The following is a 21,934-nucleotide window of genomic DNA, read 5'->3' as shown; positions in this document are numbered from 1 at the left end:
AATGTCCTGTCTCACAGATAATCTGAATGCTATTATCAAACCTAATGACCAATGCTAGTCAAAAAAGGAAACCCATACCCTGCTGATGAGAATGTGAACTGGTGCAGCCACTAAGGAAACCAGTTTTAGGGTTGATCCCTCCCCCGACAAAGTATACCCTGAAAAATAGAGCTATCATATGATTCAGCTTTTATATATAACCAAAGGCATTGAAATCAGTTCAGCATAGATACTACACTGCCAAGTGTATAGGAATCCTCTTCATAATAACCACAAAATAGAACCAGCCTAGTTGTCTATCAGCAAATTAATAGATAATGAAAGTATTATATAATGAAATTTTAGACAAAGATTGTGACAAATTTTGTAAACCAAATGAAACAAAAAATCATTATGTTAAGCAAAATAAGTCAGTCTCTGAATCCGTATTTAATTGTGTGTGTGGGTGTGTGTACACTAAAACAGAAGAGGGCTTAAAGTAGAAAAATGAAATATATGTAATAATGAACCAATAAGGGAAAATATATTTAAAAAAAAAACAAATGGAATCTGTCTCTCAAGTGCTGGAATAAAAGGTGCATTGCACCATGCATGGTCATACAATGCATTTTGATTTTATTCTTTCTCCTCCCTTACAGCTTCCCATATCCTCTCTTTCTCCTTACCCACACAACCTCATGGGATAATGTACATATGGATGCATAGGAGTTCTGAGGCCATTTACAAGAGTTAAACAAAATCAAGTCAGACAAGATACCAGTCCAGAGAAGGGGAAGTGGATGCAAAAATCCCACCTCTAAACAGAAAGCTATTTGATACTTTTTGGAAAAGATAAAATCAGTTTTCTCCATGGAAGTGAAACTATGTAGATTAACCATATGCCAAGGCAGGACTGATGCTCAGGAGTAGGTAACCATCATAAATAGTCTCCATGTTTTATTATTTTTTATATCGTGTGTGTGTGTGCGTGTGTGTGTGTGTGTGTGTACTTGGGATATTTTTATGGGTTAGTGGATTTTATCTTGAGTTTAATTGTATTTTATTGAGTTCAAAGTATATGGGGGAGTGGTTAATTGAGAAAGAAAATAGAATTATAGTAAACCAATAAGGAGTAGGGTCAGAACTATTAAATTTGCTTACCATATATAATGCCAGGTAGTACCAAAGTGGGGAAAATAAATGCAAGTGCTGGAAATACAATAGTTGGGCATGGTGACACATTTTTTTTTAATTCTAGCACTTGATTTAATCTTAGCACTCTGGAGGCAGTGGTTGGAAGAGCTCTGAGTTCAAGGCCATCTTGGTTTACAAAGCAAGTTCTAGGACATCCAGGGCAACACAGAGCAAATTTGTCTTGAAAACCAAAAGAAAACAACAAACAACTTTGTTTTTAGAAAAACAATAAGTAATTTTATATTCAGAAATAAATGTTTTTATTTTATAATGAAAAGAAAAATGTAGTGATTTATTAGCCAAGAATGTGTTTTGCAGCTGTTTACTCTGAATCTTACTTCTCTAGCATGTGATGGAATCGGCACGGGATCACTGATGTCTGCTCAGACTGTGGATTCAAGTAACATTGACAAATTCATAAACTGCACAAAGATCAATGGCAATCTCATCTTTCTTGTCACTGGCATTCATGGGTCAGTATTCAATGCTGTACAATATTGTTCTGTGAAGTGAGGGGGCAGCTTATCTCGGCATGCTTGCCTTGTTGATTCATCTGGACCTAGAACAGTGCTACTTTTTCTTAAACTCTTTCCAGCCAAAGCAGTAGACAGCCACCCAGTCATTCTGGAGACACATCTGCATTTGGAGTCTGGTTACTATTTAGGAATGAGGATGCCGATCTCTAATTCAGCTTGAATACACTTTCAGGGAAATCTAAAATCCATAGTCTTAGGAAACCTAGGTCTTAAAAGGAAACATAAAGAAAGGAAGTACCCTTGAGTTTGCAAGGAATTGGTTCAAAACAACATATATTAAAACAAACAAGCAAATAAACAAGCAAGCAAATAAAAGCTTAACATGGAAGAACTTAAAGAACCTGAGTTAAAATTAACTTGAAATTCTCCTGATCTGCTTTTAAAAAATTCCCCTTTTCTCTCTATTTTTCTCTTATATGGGGAAATTAGTGCTACTATAAAGAGGATTTTATTTTGGTAATAAAAATTGTTACATTATCTGGGGTCCTTCATTACAGAATCGCCTGCTGGCTTTAACTTGGGAAATAACTGAGTTTGTATGCTTTGTGTAATAAAAATGTCAATAGCTATACTTTGTATTTTATCTATTTGTCTATATTACTATTTAATCTCTAAATATTAGTGCTACAGGCTACAAATAAAGACTATCTCTCACATCTTTTAATTCAACTCTTACACTGAACATATATCACATCTTTTCTGGAAGCAAAATAACTGAACACATTATGAATAAATATCTCTAAATAAGAACAGCATGAATAATGGGGCAGAGTATTTATCTTCATTCAAACAAATTGTTATTTATGCTCTTGCATAAAATATCTCTATTAAAAAGGCAGTTTTTAATATGGCCCCATGTCATGACCTATAAAAGTATACATATACCTTCTGTCTACTGTGTTATGTTTAGACAAACCAATACTTTTTTTAAAAAATTAAGATTACTAACTTCCATCTTAAAAGTTGGAAACTCTCATCCCCATCATGGATGACAATGATACGTTGAGTGACCCTCGCCATTTTGAAATAGGATCCACTTGGTTAACTTTACTAACATCCACGCAGCTCCTCTGAAATCATCTGTATGGTTGACATGGCATATTTAGCTCTTTGGGTAGGAGATTTGGGTCAATATTTTTGTTGTTGTTAAATAATTGAATGAGTTCGTGATATCCTAAAAGGAATATATATCAATTATCTTTTAAAATCAAATATTCCTATAACAAAAACATTATCTGTTATTAATGCGAGAAATTAGATGGAGCCACTTGACGCCCATTGCTTCCTTCTATGTAGAGGCTGTTTTAGTTATTTTTCCTATTACTGCTTTAAGATACTCTCACAGAAACAATTTAAGAAAGGAGAGGTTTACATTGGTTCGGTTTCAAGTTACATCTAATATGGCAAAATGTTCAAGGCAGCAAGACTGTGAGCCAGCAGGTTGCAATACATATGCATACACTTACACATACATATTCACTTACACATACACATACACATGTACATACACATACACATACACATACACATACATATATATGGCTCACTCTCCTTTTTATTCAGCCCGTAACTCTAGCCTGTAAAGCACTGCCAGCCATTTTTCAGGTTGGTCTTTCCACCAAACCAACTGGATAGAGATTACTTCTCACAAGCATATGGAGAGGCTAACATAATCTACATTATCTCTCACAGGTATACTCAGAGATCTCCTAGGTAACTCTGTATCTTCTAACACTGATGATAGTAAACATCACAGATATGATAAATGTAGGCTTCAAGCTTACAATATTTGGAACAATTTGAAAATATATATTCATGAAGTGAATTGATTTACAGAAGTGTTTTTTGGCATTATCTGGTCTAAATCATATATTTGTGTGTGTGTGTGTGTGTGTGTGTGTGTGTGTGTGTGTGTGTGTGTGTGTGGGCACGCACGTGTATATCTGTGTGTTTACCAAACATTGGGCATTTTTAAAGTTCAAAATAAAATCTAGAGATAATGTTCTCTCTTAGATACATGAATTTTTAAAATCATTTCAATATCTAGATATTATTAAAACAAATATAAGAAAACTGCCCAGTGTGATAAAAAAGATATTGAAATAAAAATCCTCAAAATCTTAGAATCAAAATTGAGATTAACAAGAGATAGACCTAGAAATCATTCTGTATAAAAAAATACAAGAAGATAAATGTCATATGAGTACTTGAAGAATGATGTAGAAAATCACAAAGTAGATTTCTCTCTCTCTCTCTCTCTCTCTCTCACACACACACACACACACACACACACTGCAGAGGTGATGAAGATTCTTTGAAACTAGGACAAAATGGCTAGGGAATTACACACGAATAATGACTCACTCTAGAGTTAGCACATCTGAGGTTGTCTTTGGTAGTGCATTTCTAAGATTGTAGGGGACAAAAGGGAATCCTTTGCTGTAAGATGATTTTAAAAGCATTGCCCTTGGGTTATTATTAAAAGCCTAATTACTGTTAAAATTAAAACATTCCTGTAAGTGCCACAATTTCAAATGAATGAAGTAAAGTGATACTACCTTCATAGATAACTTCTGTAAAAAAAAGTTATTATAGTAGAAAAATTATGAACAGTGACCTCTCTATGGTCAAAAGTCTTCTAAATAATGTCTGTGAGAGGAAATTTGGAAAATGGGTGATTTAATTATTCTAAAAATATTATTTTAGTCTTGTTTCATTATAGAAGATTATTATGGAGTTATGCTATTCACGAGGATTTTGCATATTCATCTCCTCTTTAGAGTTAGTCAACATTTAAAAACAAAACAAATAGAAACAAATGTCATGGACAATAGAGACCACGCACAGTTTATGAAACTTAAAATTCCTCACTCTGTAAGGACTATAATATCAATTATCCATTCAAGTAAAAATGAACTGCCTAGAAAAACTAATGGCGACTGGAAGTCCGAAGGTAAAAGCGTGTCTTGGAAATGAACCCCACAAAAGACAAATGAGACAGCTTATGTAGGTCACCTGATTCAGACCAGCATAGAGTTTGGTTCACAGCAACATGATGAATGGGGTGAATGGAGCTCTGTGGAGTCTCTTTCTTGACAATCATTTGCTTTTCTCGAGTGAAAGCTGTGAAATGGATTGCTAATAAATAGCTTCTGTGATTGTTTAGGTAAATAAATCAAAAAGTGTTTTGGTTGGTACACGTGGTAGGGAAAGTAGAGTCGCGAGTAGGACACAGGGAACAAAGAGTACTAAAGCTGGGGAGAAGTGAGCAACGGGAGAACCTCAGTGACCGTGTCTAGTTTAGAGCTCAGAAAAGGGTTCAATTAAGAGTACTTTATGGCTTAATGCTAGTCTTTTACAGATTATCTTCAAAAAGAAATAAAGGCAAAATTTAATTTCACATGCATCATGTTTGTTAGTTTGGATGAGTATCAGCTCTTAATCATAACACTGAAACCTGGAATACTTGAAGTTAAAATGTAATACTATTGTGGCTCAAGAAAAATATATATGACATTTTATAAGACAAATATATGTGAAATATGATATATCTTCCATTCTCAGTCTCATACCAGGATGAGCCATATATTCTGAAGCCTTTCCCATTCATTTCATGAAACTATGACAATAATTTCTAATCAATAGATTGAAGACATCATACACACACACACACATCAGAGTAGTAGTTTATTCAGTCTGTGTGTATATGTGTGGGGAGAGAAAGAAAGCAGATGGAGTAGAATTATAATGTGACTATTATAAACAGTAAACTTCTAGTAAATACAATGTTTTATATACTTTCATTGGCATTACTCTCAATATATTAATAGGGCCTCTTAATAGAATAAAATTATTCATTGACTTAGTTATTTAATAGTGAGGTTAAAAGACATAATTAAATGATATTTTATTCAGACAGCCATTTCTATAAGAAAGTATAGGCTTGAGAATTTTCTCAGTTAAACGTTCTTATTTTAAAAGATGTAAAGAAAGGTAATTGGCGTCTTCACACCCTGGCTTTATAGTGTCTTGGCCATGAATGCAAATCCAACTCATATCCTTAATTAGAATGAAAATAACAGTCTTGCAAAAGGTCTAGAGTTATCAGAGCAATATCCCTGTCATCCCATCTTAGCATTGTTCATGTGCATGTTTTTACAGTAAAAAAGCGGCTCACAAGCAAGTTGGCACTGTGTTGCATAAACAGACTGACATGAGGAGGTTTCATGATGTGTCCCAATAATGGCAGGATAGTGGAAGTCACACCTAAGTTTCATGACAAAAATAACTTTCATTCAGGGGAATTGTGAGTTTGTTTTTTCTATCCTGAAAGCTATTGTGAGTCACCAAACAGAAGGACAAGGGGCCATAATCTTCTTCTAAATGGCTCTGTGATTAGGGAGGAAAGCAATTTTAAGTTACTATGGACCTCTGAGGACTTTAGGATGGCAATCCCTAGAGGTATTTTGAAGTTGAAAAGGGGAATTTTGTGAACTTATTTTCAAGGGAGTCTTGACTGTCTGATATTAAGTATATAAAATATCTGTGGTTTATTTGACTTCATGTTAATGGCCAAAAAATTATTTAACTTCTAACAACTGAGAAGTTTTCAGTCATGAATTGGGCTAACTCCACTATTGTATGCTTGCCCTGAATTTTTATTCTTTTCTCAGTGAAGCCAGGATTTATGATTTTGTAGTCAAAATTTTACTTTCCAAGGGAGAGCAGTGTTAAAAGTCATTTCCCCAAATTAAGTGCTTCTATTTTTATCAGATTTAAAGAGATTTTACATTAAAAGATAGATATAAAATTCAGTAATAGACAGGTAATTAGGAGTGATGTGAAATGTTGTGTTCTATGTATAGCATGGCTGTACACATGTGAACTTATAACACCTTGGTCACCTGCCCAAGACCTGCCCAACATCAAGCTAGTTAAAACATCTATCATGGAGATCTGACAGGTTGCTTAGCTGAGAATATGGAGGGAGTTAATGGCTGATGGAGGAAAATGTTACTTTCTCTGGTATCTTGCCACACATTCCAGTAGATGATCCCACAACCATGTACATATGGGCAGCTGTTGGAAGCTGTCCAGAGGCTCACATGGACCGTGTTTCACCTGGAAGGCAAGCCAGGGCTGAAAAGAGAGGGGAAATAGGTGGTTGAGAGAAAAATGGAGCTAAACCAAGATTCCTGATCAAAGCTCAAATGTTTAATAGAAATCTGTGCTTATAAAGGGGGAGGCCCATCCCCCGCTAATCCATTCTCAGAGCCTGAAACCAGCTGCAGGTTAGGGTATAGTCTCAGGAATAGCTCAGGGGCCTCTCAGCAGGTAGCAGTGTCTTGAAGGAGAACAGGGGCAGTGGCTGAACAATAGAGTCATCTAGTCAGGAAGGCTCCACCCTAGCTAATCTCCTTAGTGGCAGCAAGGTCAAGGTCTGGATTAGCCTGCTTCAGGCTTGGGGGGTAATAGGCAGCATTAACTCGAGTCAGTGTATGCAAATATTTAATATAAAAAGAGGGCATGAAGTTGATATGTAGGGGAATGCTTTGGATGGGCTGGGGATGAAATTGGAATGAGGTTTTAGGAGTGAATAGAGTCACGATACATTGTACACACGTATGAGATTTTCAAAGAATAAATAAATATTATTTTGAAAAAATGAATACAAACATTTTCCCATGTGTTATACTTTATTTTGCACGTATGTACCTTAGAATAATGGTAACATATTATATAACATACAAATATATGCATGTATGTGCATATATATAAATATGCACTTATGCATATATGTATGAGAGAGTGTATGTGATAGCAAGAATAAAAAGTTCAACTTTTCAAGAACTTTACATTTAAGCTTTAAGCTTTTAGGATATATTCATTCATGTGACACTGAAAATAATCTGGATCAATAGTTTATTTTGAGTCCTAGAAAAGTGTGCTTGTAGTTTTTCAGTCTCAGCAATACACAGCATCAGAGCTTTCTACAGCATTGCACTTTAAACTACTAGTACATTGCATTGATTGCATTTTAGTTTGAAATATAATTTAATCAAGCAAAGCCTTTTTTAAAGTGATGAGATGGCCCATAGTGTGGGGTAATATGCTGATGAAATGAGTTTAGAAAACCAGTGTCAGGTGGTTCAAGAGATCAACATGGAATTCATAGTTGCTGAAAATAATGGTCTTTCGAAGACTACTTTCAGTGGAAGCAGTCATCATTCCCAGCAGCCATGCCATATACCTGTTGGGTTGTTGGGATATTATAAAGCACCTTGGTTGACAACCCAATTAAGATTACATTCAAAGAAATTACTGTATTTTGGATGATTTCCCACACACAAATTAGAAAGTTTCACAGATGATGCAAAGGATAAGTGGTCATAGGGAAAATGAAAATCTTTTAATTGCTATATAATTCTAGAAAATTCTAAATTCATTCCTCTTAGAAAGTTCAGTATCTCATAGAAAGGAGATCATTGTGCATAATTTATCATTCGATGAAGATACAAAGTCATCACAAATATTATTGATCCTTTTAAAGTAATAAGACAAGTGAGGTATATTCCTCAAATTATGCAAAGTATTATTTTAATTACTCTATTAAAATGATGGGCTTAATATTCAAGTACACAATAATTTTTCATGACCATTATTTACCTAAAATATTTTCTAAGATGAAAAAAGAAAACTATTTTTTTTTTTAGTGATAGGTTTAAAAATATGATGTGAATTTTTAAAGAAATTTCACAAGAAAGGGGTTTGCTGATGGGAATGCAAGCTGGTACAACCACTTTGGAAATCAGTTTTGCAGTTCCTCACAAAAGTGGGAATAATACTACTGGAGAATCCAGCAATACCACTCCTAGGCATATGCTCAGGACCATATGTCCATATATGTTAGAAGATGCTCCAACATGTAATAAGGACACATGTTCATAACAGATGTCCTCAACAGAGGAAGGGATTCAGAAAATGTGGTACATTTACACAATGGAATGCTACTCAGCTATTAAAGACAATGAATTTATGAAATTCTTAGGCAAGTGGATGGATCTAGAGGATATCATCCTGAGTTAGGTAACCCAATCACAAAAGAACACACATGATATGCATTAACTGGTAAGCGGATATTAGCTCAGAAGTTCAAAATATCCAAGATACAATTGGCAAAACACATGAAACTCAAGAAGAAGGAAGACCAAATTGTGGATAATTCGATCCTTCTTAGAAGGAGAAACAAATTACCCATGGAAGGAGTTACAGTGACAAAGTGTGGAGCAGAGACTGAAGGAATGGTCAGCCAGAGACTGCCCCACCTCGGGATCCATCCCATATACAAACACAAAACCCAGACACTATTGCAGATGCCAACAAAAGCTTGCTGACAGAGCCTGATATAGCTGTCTCCTGAGAGGCTCTGCCAGTCCCAGACAAATACAGAAGTGGATGTTCACACTCATCTATTGGATGGTGCATAGGGTCTGTAATGAAGGAGCTAGCGAAAATACCCAAAAAGCTGAATGGGTTTGCAGCCCCATAGGAGGAACAACAATATAAACTAACCAGTACCCCAGAACTCCCTGGGACTAAACCAGCAACCATAGAAAACACACGGTGGGACTCATGTCTCTAGCTGCATATGTAGCAGAGGATGCCCTAGTAGGTCATCAATGGGAGGAGAGGCCTTTGGTTCTGTGAAGTTTTTATACCCCAGTATAGGGGAATGACAGGGCCAGGAAGTGGGAATGGGTGGGTTGGTGAGCAGGAGGAGGTGGGGTGGATAGGGCGTTTTCGGAGGGGAATCCAAGAAAGGGGATAACATTTGAAATGTAAATAAAGAAAATATCTAATAAAAATATTAAAGCTTATACACTTTGTATTAAGAAACTTGCTACACCTTAAATAATATATATCTTTTTAGATGGAAGCAAATATTTTCTGTTATAAAATAATGGGTTTCAATTTGGCTGCATCTCTTCTTGATTTTGTAGAGACCCTTACAATGCTATTGACGCCATAGATCCAGAGAAACTGAATGTCTTTCGGACTGTCAGAGAAATAACAGGTACTTTTAATGATTGTGTGTGTGTGTGTGTGTGTGTGTGTGAGACAGAGAGAGAGAGAGAGAGAGAGAGAGAGAGAGAGAGAGAGAGAGAGAGAGAGAGAGAGAGAGAGAAAGAGAGAGAGAGACTGCCCTAAGCAATGTGACCTGGTATTTTCTTGAAATAGTTACATATTTACAATAGCAATACATTTTTAAAAGAAGTTCTAGTCTTTAAGACTCACATAATTCCTTAGCCTTTATATTCTGGATCCAATATGACCCAGGCATAAACTTTGATACATTCTTATTACTGTGATGTCAAATACCAAAGGTAAATGATGCTTGGGCACTTATTTTGCAGTTGACTCCCACATAGGAATCACAGTTTTGTGTGAATAATAATCATCACTCCCTTAATATGATATTTTTGAGTGTTAATTTTTTAAATCTCTTATACTAATTATTATGGGTTCATAAATATGAATCAACATTGGATTTAACATCACAGAAACAAAATGTGGTGAGTTAGGGCTGAACAAATTATCTTAGATTTCTAAGTAGATAGAGATGTAATAACATACAGATAAATGGTGAAGGAATTAACAGAAATAAAACTTTATTTTTTATCCTTAACTTGATTAAAAATTTATGTATATGTATCTATCACAATGAAGTAAATTATACTATTTCAATATTTGACACATCTAAGTTCATGAGTCCCCTGAGTCTTAAAAACATGGATTCTTGGTGTCGCTCTTTAATAATAATTATTAATTTAATGTTTAGTCCAGAATTATTTTACTTAATTGTAAAAGGATAAGAAAGTGATGGATACTTCAAAATTAGTTTTCATTGTCTATTTTACTTACTTTCTACCTTTCAATATATTTTAATTATGTTTGAACTATAATTAACACTGTCATTGAAAAGTAATATCATGAATTCTTACTCCCTGTAGGTTTCCTGAACATACAGTCTTGGCCCCCAAATATGACAGATTTCAGTGTTTTCTCCAACCTCGTCACAATTGGAGGAAGAGTCCTCTACAGGTAGGTGAATATGTTCAATGCTGTCATCTAGCTGAGTATATGGAGGAATATCACAATCTCTTTAATGTTATAAAAAAATCAGTCTTACTCATCAACTGATTAATTCTGAAGATGAGCCTCCTGAAATAAATCCCTGGTGGGATATGAAACACATAAAATTCATAGTTTTTAAGTGCTTATTGCCTGGGCTAATATTAATTTGTTTCAAGTATAAGGCATGAAATATGATCTGTAAAACTGAAATTTGTATGTAACTTATGTTATACTAAAATGTAAATGTAAGTGACTTAGTAATGACTGGAGTGTATGGAAAATCAATGCTACTACAGCTGGAGGCTTGCATTTCATCTCCAATGCCGTTGTTTGTGCCACACATCCTATGTTGAATGTTACTGGGGAAGATTCCCTATCTTTAGTGTTGAAAAATAAATGGAGAGGTCATTAGTGGGAGAGGAAGTGCCTACCTCACAGAGACTTGAAGTGCCTACCTCACAGAGACTTGAAGTGCCAGGGTGCGAGCATACCCAGGGAGCCAACTCACTCAGTGGAGGAGGGAAGGGGGAATGAGGGAAGAATTGTGGAAGGCAGTGAGCAGGATATAAAGTGAATAGGCAAAAATTTAAATTAAATTATTAAATTAAATTAAATATAAAAGGAGAACTCAGATATTGTTAGAAAATATCCACATCAATATTTTTAAAAACCATGATACAATGAGCATTTTTATGAGTTACTGAATTTTAAAAGGTTTAAGTTTTGGAAAGCAGTACAAATGGTCAATAAATACTAGAAAAAATGTTTAATATCCTCATCTAATGAAAAAAAAAAAAGAAAGAAAGAAAGTTGGTGCTATGACCCCAGTCAGTGAGAAAACAAGAATAACAAATGCTAACAAGGATGCAGGAGAACAGACATTACACACAAATAATGAAAGTATAAACTAGGATATCAACCAGAGAAAATATTGTGGGGTTCATCTACAAAACAGTACCACTGTAAAATAAGACTATACATTTCTTAAGTATATACCCAAAGTTAGCATGAAGCAGATCTACCTTCACATCTAAGGGGGAAAAAAGGCTAAATTTTACATAATCATCATGGAATAAATGTGCTAAAGTGGGTATTGTCATTACATATTAATATTTATATTTAGTCTATGAGTATTTACTCTTAGTTAGGACTTTACTTTTTGATGCTTTTCTTTCTTTTTTTTTATCTTTTTTAAAAGATTTATTTATTTTATGTATGTGAATACACTATAGCTGTCTTCAGACACACCAGAAGAGGGCATCAGATCCCATTATAGATGGTTGTGAGCTACAATGTGGTTGCTGGGAATTGAACTCATGGCCTCTGGAAGAGCATTCAGTGCTCTTAATTGCTGAGCCATCTCTCCAGTACCCTACTTTTCAAAAAAAATTATTTAATCTTTTTTTTCTATACTCCAGATTTTATCTACCTCCTGGTCCACCCTCTCTTCCCCATCCCATACCTCCTCCCCATACCCCTGTCTCCAAGAGGATGTCCCCACATCCCATACCCACCCTAATGACTTTACTCTTGAGAAATACAGCATTTAGGCTGAGAAGAGAAGGCAGAATGTAGCTAATTCATTCAGCAAAACACACACATACACACACACACACTACAAATATATATGTGTGTATATATATATATATATATATATACACACACACAGTGTTAATTGTTATAAATAATAGATATTGCCATTTGGGAAATGAAAATTTAAATCTATATATTTTCAAAGATGAAAATGTTAATCAGAAGAACAGTTTCTTCTGTTCATTCCCGTTTGTTTTCCACTATATTTAATTTTGCTGTGAGATGCTATGTTTTTATTGCACATTAGAGTATAGGTCCCGAATTATGCATTTTCCATTTCCTTCTCTCTCCTTTTTAGTGGTCTCTCATTGCTGATCCTCAAACAACAAGGTATCACTTCCCTACAGTTCCAGTCTCTGAAGGAAATCAGTGCGGGCAATATCTACATCACTGACAACAGCAACCTGTGTTATTACCATACCATTAACTGGACAACACTCTTCAGCACCATTAACCAGAGAATAGTGATCCGAGATAACAGAAGAGCTGAGAATTGTAGTAAGTACACGCCCCATACCTCAAAACAGGACCTTCTGTTATTTTTTATGTTGCATTAAGTACTTGAAAATAGCATCAGATTTTTGGCCCATTAGCCCAAAGTTGGATAATAGAGAGGTAGTATAATTATCAAAAATGTGGCATAAATAATCAGAGATCATGATGCTTATAGAATATAGTCTGTCTTCACATTCTGGCCAATGTTAGGAAACCTCATCTGGAGATTTAGATGCCATAGATGGTGGGAAGATACCAAGAGGAACCCCCTCCCCCTCGCCCCATGCAACCATTCCACACTCACAATGAACTCTCTTATATAAATCTAGGATGAGTGTTAATTTAAAAATGCAATACTTTAAACAGATGGTTTAGAGTTCAAAATGATTTTTAAAATACAAGAAAAGAAAATCCTCACTTCATCCATAAAGGGAGACAGTGGCTTGAGGAATCTTACCCTTTTAAGTCAAAGCCGTCAAAGCAGGCATAAGGATTTTAAGAGACTGGCATTGAGGAACAACTGTGGGACATGAAAGAACGCATCACTTCCTGCCTCTTTCTCCCATGTGGTGCTGGTACTCACAGGTTGACAGTTCTGTGTGGGAGAAGTTCTAGTGGATTCTTCATAAGTCTTTTGAAGTTTTCTAAAAGAAAATGAAGAAATTCCTACATATAAACAGTACAGAGATAAATATTACCAACTCTTAAAATGCAACTTAGTTTAATTTTCTAAGCTACCTTATTCAGTAGCTTAGAAACTACTGTGCATATATATTTGACTATAATGAAACAAAAGTTCATTACTTAGTTTTCAATATAGAAACACATTTTCAAAATTACAACTCTGACTTTTTCATTATTGAGTATGCAATGAATAGCCATGGTTTTATATGTCAGTGATCATTAAGAGGAAGAGGAAATCTTTACAATTTACATGATTGGGGTTGAGACTGAGTCATATTTTGTGATCACTGAAAATTCATGTATTTTCTCATACAATACTTTATTTTATTTATGCCTTTTTCCCCTATATTGAGATTGGTAATTGTTGGGCTTTTTTGATTCTAGATTTGAAAAAGCATTCTTAAGTTTTAATACATTAGTTTTCTGTATTGTAAATAAATTTCTTTCAGATGTTTTTTAACTTTCTTATTTATTAATTGAACATTTTATGTTTTTATTGATTTATGAGATTAGGTTTTCTGTTTTCTGTCTTATTTTTCTTATTTCTGTATGTTCAAATTTACTGTAATTTTTAGACATATGGAAGTTTTTATAATGCTTTTTATTATCCAATTTAATACTCTATTGAGCCAATTTAATATATTGAATAATCAATTTCTCTTTAATAACAGGAGTTGGTTGTAATTTGTTGTATAGAAAGATCAGCTAAGAACATGTCAGATTGTGTTTCTTATTTGATGTATGTGGTTTAATTTGTTTACAACCACCCCATAAATTGTAGCAATAGCCATGTGAAGATTAGTATAGCAATATCAAAAAAGATAAATAATGTTCCCAGTATTTTGAGCTACTAATTATATCAATTGTTCAAACTAATGCCTATCACATTTCAAAGACTTGTATGTTCATTTCACCATGAAATTATTCAAAAGAAATTATTACTATCATAGGCAGTCTACCAGCTTCCTATAATACATTCTGCATATTTTAGTAAGGATCACCCTTGTCTTAGTACTTCTTTTCTGTTATTACAGCAGTAAATACATGAATAAATCTAACTAAAGCTGGGTACCTTATAACATGAGATTTGTCTGGTTTACATTGTTGGCAACAAAAGTCATAGAAGAGTTGCATTAGTCAGGTTTCTCGAGAGCAACATAACTGATAGAATGCATCTACATATATTGAAGGGAATTTGTTACCATGTACTATAGCTATGGTCCGGCTAGTCCAAAAATGACTGTCTCCATTGGAGAAGGTAGGAATCCTATATTTGTGCAGCTGCTCAGACTGAATGTCTCACATGATTTTCAGAATACACTGGAGTCCTGAATAAGTGGGATCTGGTACCTGTGAATGAAGGATGTCTTAGGGAGTTAGTCATCAACAATAACTCCTTGTATAGGAATAAAACAGAGGGGATGTTCTTCCCTATTCCAGTTGTCTTGGGCCAGGGATTATTAATATTTATTATTTTCTTTGACTGAGGTATCCATGTCTTCTCTTATATCTTTGATGCATGAGGATCTATCTTCCATCTCTTTTATTCTGTTTGTGAGGCTTGCCTCTGTAGTTCCTGTTCAATATATTCCCTTTACTTCTTTTGTTTTCTTTATTGATTCTATTTCCATCTACAGGTTTAAAACTCTTTTATTCATATACTTACACACTTAGTGTTTTTCTAAGTTTATTTACTTTTTTAAAATTTAATTTTATTTGTAATTCCTTTTTCCTACTCCATATTCCATTCCCCACCCACCTACTCCACATCTCACACCTCCTCCCCACCCTACCCCATCTCCATGTGGATGCCCCCACCCGTCACCCCTCATGACCACTAAACTTCCTTGGGCCTCTGGTCTCTTGAGGGTTAGGTGCTTCATCTCTGAATGAACACAGACCTGGATGTCCTCTACTGTATGTGTGGTAAGGGCCTCATATGAGCTGGTGTATGCTGTCTATTTGGTAGTCCAGTGTTTGAAAGATCTTAGGGGTCTAGATTAACCAAGACCACTGGTTCTCCTACAGAATCGCCCTTCTCTTCAGCTTCTTTCAGCCTTCCCCAACTCAACAACAGGGGTCAGCTGCTTCTGGCAATTGGTTGGGTGCAAATATCTGCATCTGACTCTTTCAGCTGCTTGTTAGGGCCCTCAGAGGGCAGTCATGATAGGTCCCCTTTTGTGAGCATTCCATAGCCTCAGTAATAGTGTCAGGCCCTGGGACCTCCCCTTGAGCTGGATCCCACTTTGGGCCTGTCACTGGACCTTCTTCTCCCAAGGCTCTTTTCCATTTCCATCCCTGTAATTCTTTCAGACAGAAACAATTATGTGTCAGAGGTGTGACTGTGGGATGGCAACCCCACAAATGTCTTCTCACTGGAGGTGGGCTCCATAAGTTCCCTCTCCCCACTGTCTGGCACCTCATCAAAGGTCCCTCCCTATGAGTCCTGGGAGTCTTTCAACTCCCAGGCATCTGGTGAATTCTGGGAGGTCCCCCCCAACTTACTATTTCCTGATGTGGCCTGTTTCCATTCTTTCTGCTGGCCCTCAGGGCTTCTGTCCTTTTCCCTCACTCAATATCAGATCAGTTTCCCCTCTACCCCCCAATGGCCTGCCACTCAGTCCACATTCCCTCCCAAGTCCCTCAATCCCTCTCTCTCTACTTGTGATTGCTTTCTTTTCTTTTCCAAGAGGAACTGAGACATCCTCGGGCACTTCAGTGTGTTGAGCCTTTTGAATTCTGTGGAGTATATCTTGTGTATTCTGTATGGCCATTTTTACTATGTTAATTCTGCCAATCCATGAGCATGGGAGATCTCTCCATTTTCTGAGCTTGTCTTCGATTTCTTTCTGGAGAGGCTTGAAGTTATTGTCATACAGGTGTTTCACTTGTTTGTTTATAGTTACCCCAAAATATTTTATACTATTTGTGGCTATTGTAAAGGGAATTGTTTCCCTAATTTCTTTCTCAGCATTTTTATCCTTTGTATAAAGGAAGGCTACTGATTTATTTGAGTTAATTTTATATCCAGACACTTTGCTGAAGTTGTTTATCAGCTGGAGAAGTTTTCTAGTAGAATTTGCAGGGTCACTTATGTATACTATTATATCACCTGCAAATAGTGATACCTTTATTTCTTCTTTACCAAGTTGTATCCCCTTGACCTCTTTTTCTTTTCTTATTGTTCTAGCTACCATTTTGAGTACTATATTGAATAAATATGGGGGGAGGGGGCATTCTTGTCTTGTCCCTGATTTCAGTGGGATTGCTTCAAGTATGTCTCCATTTAATTTGATATTGGTTATTGGTTTGCAGTAAATTGCTTTTATTATGTTTAGGTATGGGCCTTGAATTCCTGATCTCTCCAATACTTTTAACATGAAGGTGTGTTGTATTTTGTCAAATGTTTTTCAGCATCTAAGGAGATGATCATGTGATTTTCTTCTTTGAGTTTGTTTATATAGTGGATTACGTTAATGGATTTTCTTATAGTAAACCAACCTTGCATCCTGGGATGAAGCCTACTTGATCGTGGTGAATGAGGCTTTGATGTGTTCTTTGATTCTGTTTGCAAGAATTTTATTGAGTATTTTTGCATCAATATTTATAAGTGAGATTGGTCTGAAGTTCTCCTTTTTGGTTGGGTCCTTGTATGGTTTAGGTATCAGAGTAATTGTGGCTTCATAGAATGAGTTAGATAGTATTCCTTCTGTATCTATTTTATGGAATATTTTGAGGAAAATTGTTATCAGATCTTCTTTGAAGGTCTGGTAGAATTCTGTACTAAATCTATCTGGCCCTGAGCACTTTTTGATTGGAGGGTTTTTAATGACTTCTTCTATTTCCTTGTGTAATATGGGCCCATTTAGATAGTTTACCTGCTCTTGATTTAACTTTGGTATGTGTTATCTGTCGAGAAAACCATTCATTTCATCTAGATTTTCCAGTTTCGTTGAATATAGCTTTTTTATATTAGGATATGATGATTTTTTGAATTTCATCCATTTCTGTAGTTTGTCTCCCTTTTTGTTTCTGATTTTATTAATTTGGATACTGCCCCTTGGCCCTTTAGTTAGTTTGGCTAGGGGTTTATCTATCTTGTTGATTCTTTCAAAAAACTAGATTTCTGTTTTGGTGATTCTTTGTATTGTTTTCTTTGGTTCTATTTGGTTAATTTCAGCCCTGAGTTTGACTATTTCCTGCCTTCTACTCCTTGTAGGTGAGTCTGGTTCTTTTGTTCTATGGCTCTCATGTGTGCTGCTAGGTTGTCAGTGTAAGATCACTCCAGTTTCTTTTCCAGGGCACCTAGGGCTATAAACTTTCCTCTTAGCACTGCTTTCGCTGTGCCCCATAGATTTGGGTATGATGTGTCAACACTTTTATTAAATTTCAGGAAGTCTTTAATTTATTTGTTTATTTCTTCCTTGACCAATTTATCACTGAGTAAAGAGTTGTCCAGTTTCCACATGTATGTGGGCTTTCTGTAGATTTTGCTGTTATTGAAGACCAGCTTTAGGCCATGGTGGTCTTGTAGAATGCACGGGATTATTTCAATCTTCTTGTATCTATTGAGGGTTGTTTTGTCACCAATTATATGGTCTATGGTAGATTTTGGAGAAGGTACCATGAGGTGCTGAGAAGAAGGTAGATTCTTTTCTTTTAGGGTGAAATGTTTTGTAGATGTCTGTCAAATCCATTTGGTTCATAATCTCTCTTAATTTCAACATGTCTCTGTTTAGTTCCTGTTTCAATGTCCTGTCTATTGGTGAAAGTGTGGTTTTGAAATCTCCCACTATTATTGTGTGGGGCTCAATGTGTGTTTTGAGTTTTAGTAAAGTTTCTTTTATGAATTTGAGTGATCTTGCATTTGGGGCATAGATGTTCAGAATTGAGACTTTCTCTTGGTGGATTTTCCCCTTGATAAATATGAAGTGTCCTTCTTCATTACCCTTGATAACTTTTGCTTGAAAGTCTATTTTACTGGATATTAGGATGGCTACTCCTGCTTTTTTTCCTTGGACCATTTGCTTGGAAGACTTTTTTTCCAGTCTTTTACTCTGAGATAGTGCCTGCCTTTGTTGTTGAGGTGTGTTTCTCGACTACAACAAAATGCTGGATCTTGTTTGCATATCCAGTCTGTTAGCTAATGTATTTTTATAGGTGAGTTGAGTCCATTAATATTGAGAGATATTAAAGAGAGATGATTGTTGGTTCCTGACATGTTTGTTTTTGTGGGTGGTTTTTGGTGCTTGTGCTCTCTGTTTTTGACTTTGTTGTGAAATGCTTAACATCTTGTCCTTTCTTTGGTGCAGATTTTCTTCTTTGTGTTGGACTTTTATGTTTTGAATTTTTGTTGACAGTTGTGTCAATCTCTTCTACTGTATCTCTATACCTGAAATTCTCTCTTCTATCTCTTGTATTCTGTTGTTGATACTTACATCTGTGATTCCTGACCTCTTTCCTAGGTTTTCCATTTCCAGGTTACCCTCCATTTGTGTTTTCTCTGTTGTTTCTACTTACACTTTTGGGTCTTAGATTGCTTTATTCAATTCCTTTTACCTGTGTTTTCCTGTATTTCTTTCAGTGAGTTATTGACATCCTCCTTAAAGGATTCTGCTATCTTCATGAGATAGGATTTTAGGACAGATTCCTAATTTTCAGGTGTGTTGGTGTATTTGGGACTTTCTGTGGTGAGAGAACTGGGTTTTGATGATGCCCACATATTTTGGCATCTGTTGCTTATGGTCTTGTGCTTGCCTTTTGCCATATGGATATCCCTGGTGTTGGTTGATCTGGGTGACTATATGGAGTCTGCCTCTTTTTTCCCTGGGTTGCTTCAGGTCTCCAGGTAGGCTTGCAGCCCTGGCTGTATCAGAACAAATGTGGGACCTTCCTACTGGGGGCTCTTCACAGGGGTAGAGAAATGGCTGATCTATTGCCCTGGCTGCAGCAGATCTCCTGGTAGGCCTTCAGACTGTTGGGTCTTCTGTGGAGCAGTCAAGCTGTTGACCAACTGTGCTGAGTGCAGCCAATCCTCAACTTCTCTGAGAGCAACAGATCCTCAACTGCTCTGAGTGCCGTGGGTCCAACTACTCTAAGTGCAGTAGGACCTCAACTACTCTGATTGTAGAGGGTTCTCAACTGTTCTGAGTGCAGCAGGTTTATTTACTTTGAAGAACTTTTGTCATATTAATAATAGGTATTTTGAAGTTTGTGTCTTATACTTCAGTTATCTTGAAATACACAAGGTCTATTGTAATAAGGTAGTTAAGTTCTACTAGGAACATTTTGTACTAACTACTATTGATCATGTTTTTACCCTGATATGTAGCCATCTGTGATTGGAAAACAATAAATTCTTGGTGCTGGTTTTTGGTCTTATGTTTGTTGAGTGGATGTTTTGTTCCCGATTTTCTGCTGTCTTTTCTAGTATGGTGGCTGTATGATGCCTGGTAGGAAATTCTTCTGGTGTCCTCACAGGTGTTCTTAATGGGGTTTCCAGGTAAAATGTGTTTCTAGGTATTGAGAGTTGACACTTGGGAATGGAAATGGGCTAGGAGGGGATTAGGGAGTCCACAGAAAGGAGGAAACCAAGATGCTCTATTAGAATCTTCATCATGCCCTGGAAAAGGGACCAGAAAGTGAGGAGAGTGAGACAGATAATCTACTCCGGAGTTGATGATGGGATTGAGAATTTCTTTTTAAAGTTGCTGAGAGAGATATGAAGATCTATAGTCAAGACTATCTGCTTCCCTTGTTGTAGTAGCCTCTGAGTTCCCACGGAATATCTGCTGGAGTTAGGGTCTAGATAAAGCTATGAATGAGGATTGAGGGATGGAAATTTAGGAGGGGAGATAAGTATGATACATTGGAGACGGAGACATGGGGATGGGGTGGCATTGTGATGAGTGACAAAGTACTTTAAAACATCCACAATATATAAAGCTTGGTATATAAAGCTTGGGTAATACTTCAGAAGAAACACGTGTCGTGATGATAAATGTTTCATTTTGGCTTTGAGGATTTTGATTGGTTAGTTAATTGGTAGTTTCTGTTTTTGTTGTTGTTGTTTTTTGGCTTATTTGTATATTTTTATGGTGTTTTGGGGTGCATAAAATACTACAGAAATGCAGTCATTGCTTATTGTCCTTGGGGGTCATTTCAAGAAGTCCGAAACAACTGTAAAATCTGTAACCATGCATTCATTCTCTGTTATCTAAAATGGCAGACTATTTTTATGAAACCTACACATATCTTTCATTATACTTTAAATTATATCTAGGTTACTTGCAATATTTAATTCCATTTAAATTCTGTGAAAATAGGTACTACAGTATTGTATATAGGGGATAGGAATAAGTAAAAAAAAAAGATACATCATCTCAGTCCTGTTTGAAATAAATGTAGCATTTTGTAGTTTGATCAAAGGTTGATTACATCTGCAATAACATTAACCACAGATACCTAGAGATGAAGGAGCATCTGTATGCAATTTTATATTTATCTATGTCTTTACATTCCTGACTTTTGGTAATCGGAACTCTACCTCACTGAGCATGCCTCAATCAAACAGAAACTGCACAACAATAATTCCTTGCTAATCACTAAACTCCATGGATGACCACATGACCTCATTTTGCAATGATTACTGTGTATCCTGTATTTAATCCAGACAGCATTGGTAAGGAAACAAGGAAGGCCTATAATACAGACAGGGGTAAAAGAAATATTTTCTTCATGTACTATCCTATTTGTTTTTCACTGGTTACCATGACAATAGCAACTAGAGAATAAATATTTTACTTTCTGGAATGTCATAAGGAATTTCAGTTTCCTATAAAAATCTCATGCACTTTTTATTAAGATCATTCTTATTTCTCTTTTTTGTTTGCTACAAAATATGAACTTTGGATATCATTTATAATTTATCATAATTTAAAATTATAATCTAAGACACCACTGCTAAGAAAGGTTTTTTCTATGATAACAGTCCTATATTCCCATCTTATTTTGAAAACATCTATCTTGCTACATCCTATCAATTCTATGCATTTACAAACTAGATTTTGCCTAACAGGTTAAAGGAACAGTTCTTGGGACCAGATACCCAATGCTCACTTAGAAATTAATGAGCTCTACTGTAACTTTCATTAAATCAGGCTTGAAATGAAACATAAGGTACATAAATCAGGATCCAATGTAAATAATATCCTTTGAAGTAATCAGATGATAGAAACTCTTAATTATACTTCTTAGATCTCCCTTCCTAAATTAACAAAGTAAATATCACTACACTGTTCTTTGTAAAAATTTTCCAT

General features: G+C 35.7%; 1 protein-coding gene across 5 annotated transcripts in view; it reads left to right on the top strand.

Annotated features, from left to right (window-relative positions):
* The window catches only part of Erbb4 (erb-b2 receptor tyrosine kinase 4), a 1,076,693-nt gene that overhangs the window by 767,574 nt on the left and 287,185 nt on the right, over positions 1-21,934 (top strand). For all 5 annotated transcript variants that reach the window (XM_006495692.4, XM_006495693.4, NM_010154.2 and 2 more), the window contains exons 9-12: positions 1,520-1,646; positions 9,710-9,783; positions 10,721-10,811; positions 12,736-12,935. In XM_006495692.4, coding sequence (XP_006495755.1) covers positions 1,520-1,646; positions 9,710-9,783; positions 10,721-10,811; positions 12,736-12,935 — 492 coding nt within the window. The remainder of the gene's footprint in view (positions 1-1,519; positions 1,647-9,709; positions 9,784-10,720; positions 10,812-12,735; positions 12,936-21,934) is intronic.

This window comes from Mus musculus, chromosome 1, assembly GCF_000001635.26.
Source record: "Mus musculus strain C57BL/6J chromosome 1, GRCm38.p6 C57BL/6J".
In the NCBI taxonomy this organism is placed as follows: domain Eukaryota; kingdom Metazoa; phylum Chordata; class Mammalia; order Rodentia; family Muridae; genus Mus; species Mus musculus.
Note: the sequence above shows the minus strand (reverse complement) of the source record. Positions and strands in the feature narration are given on the sequence as shown.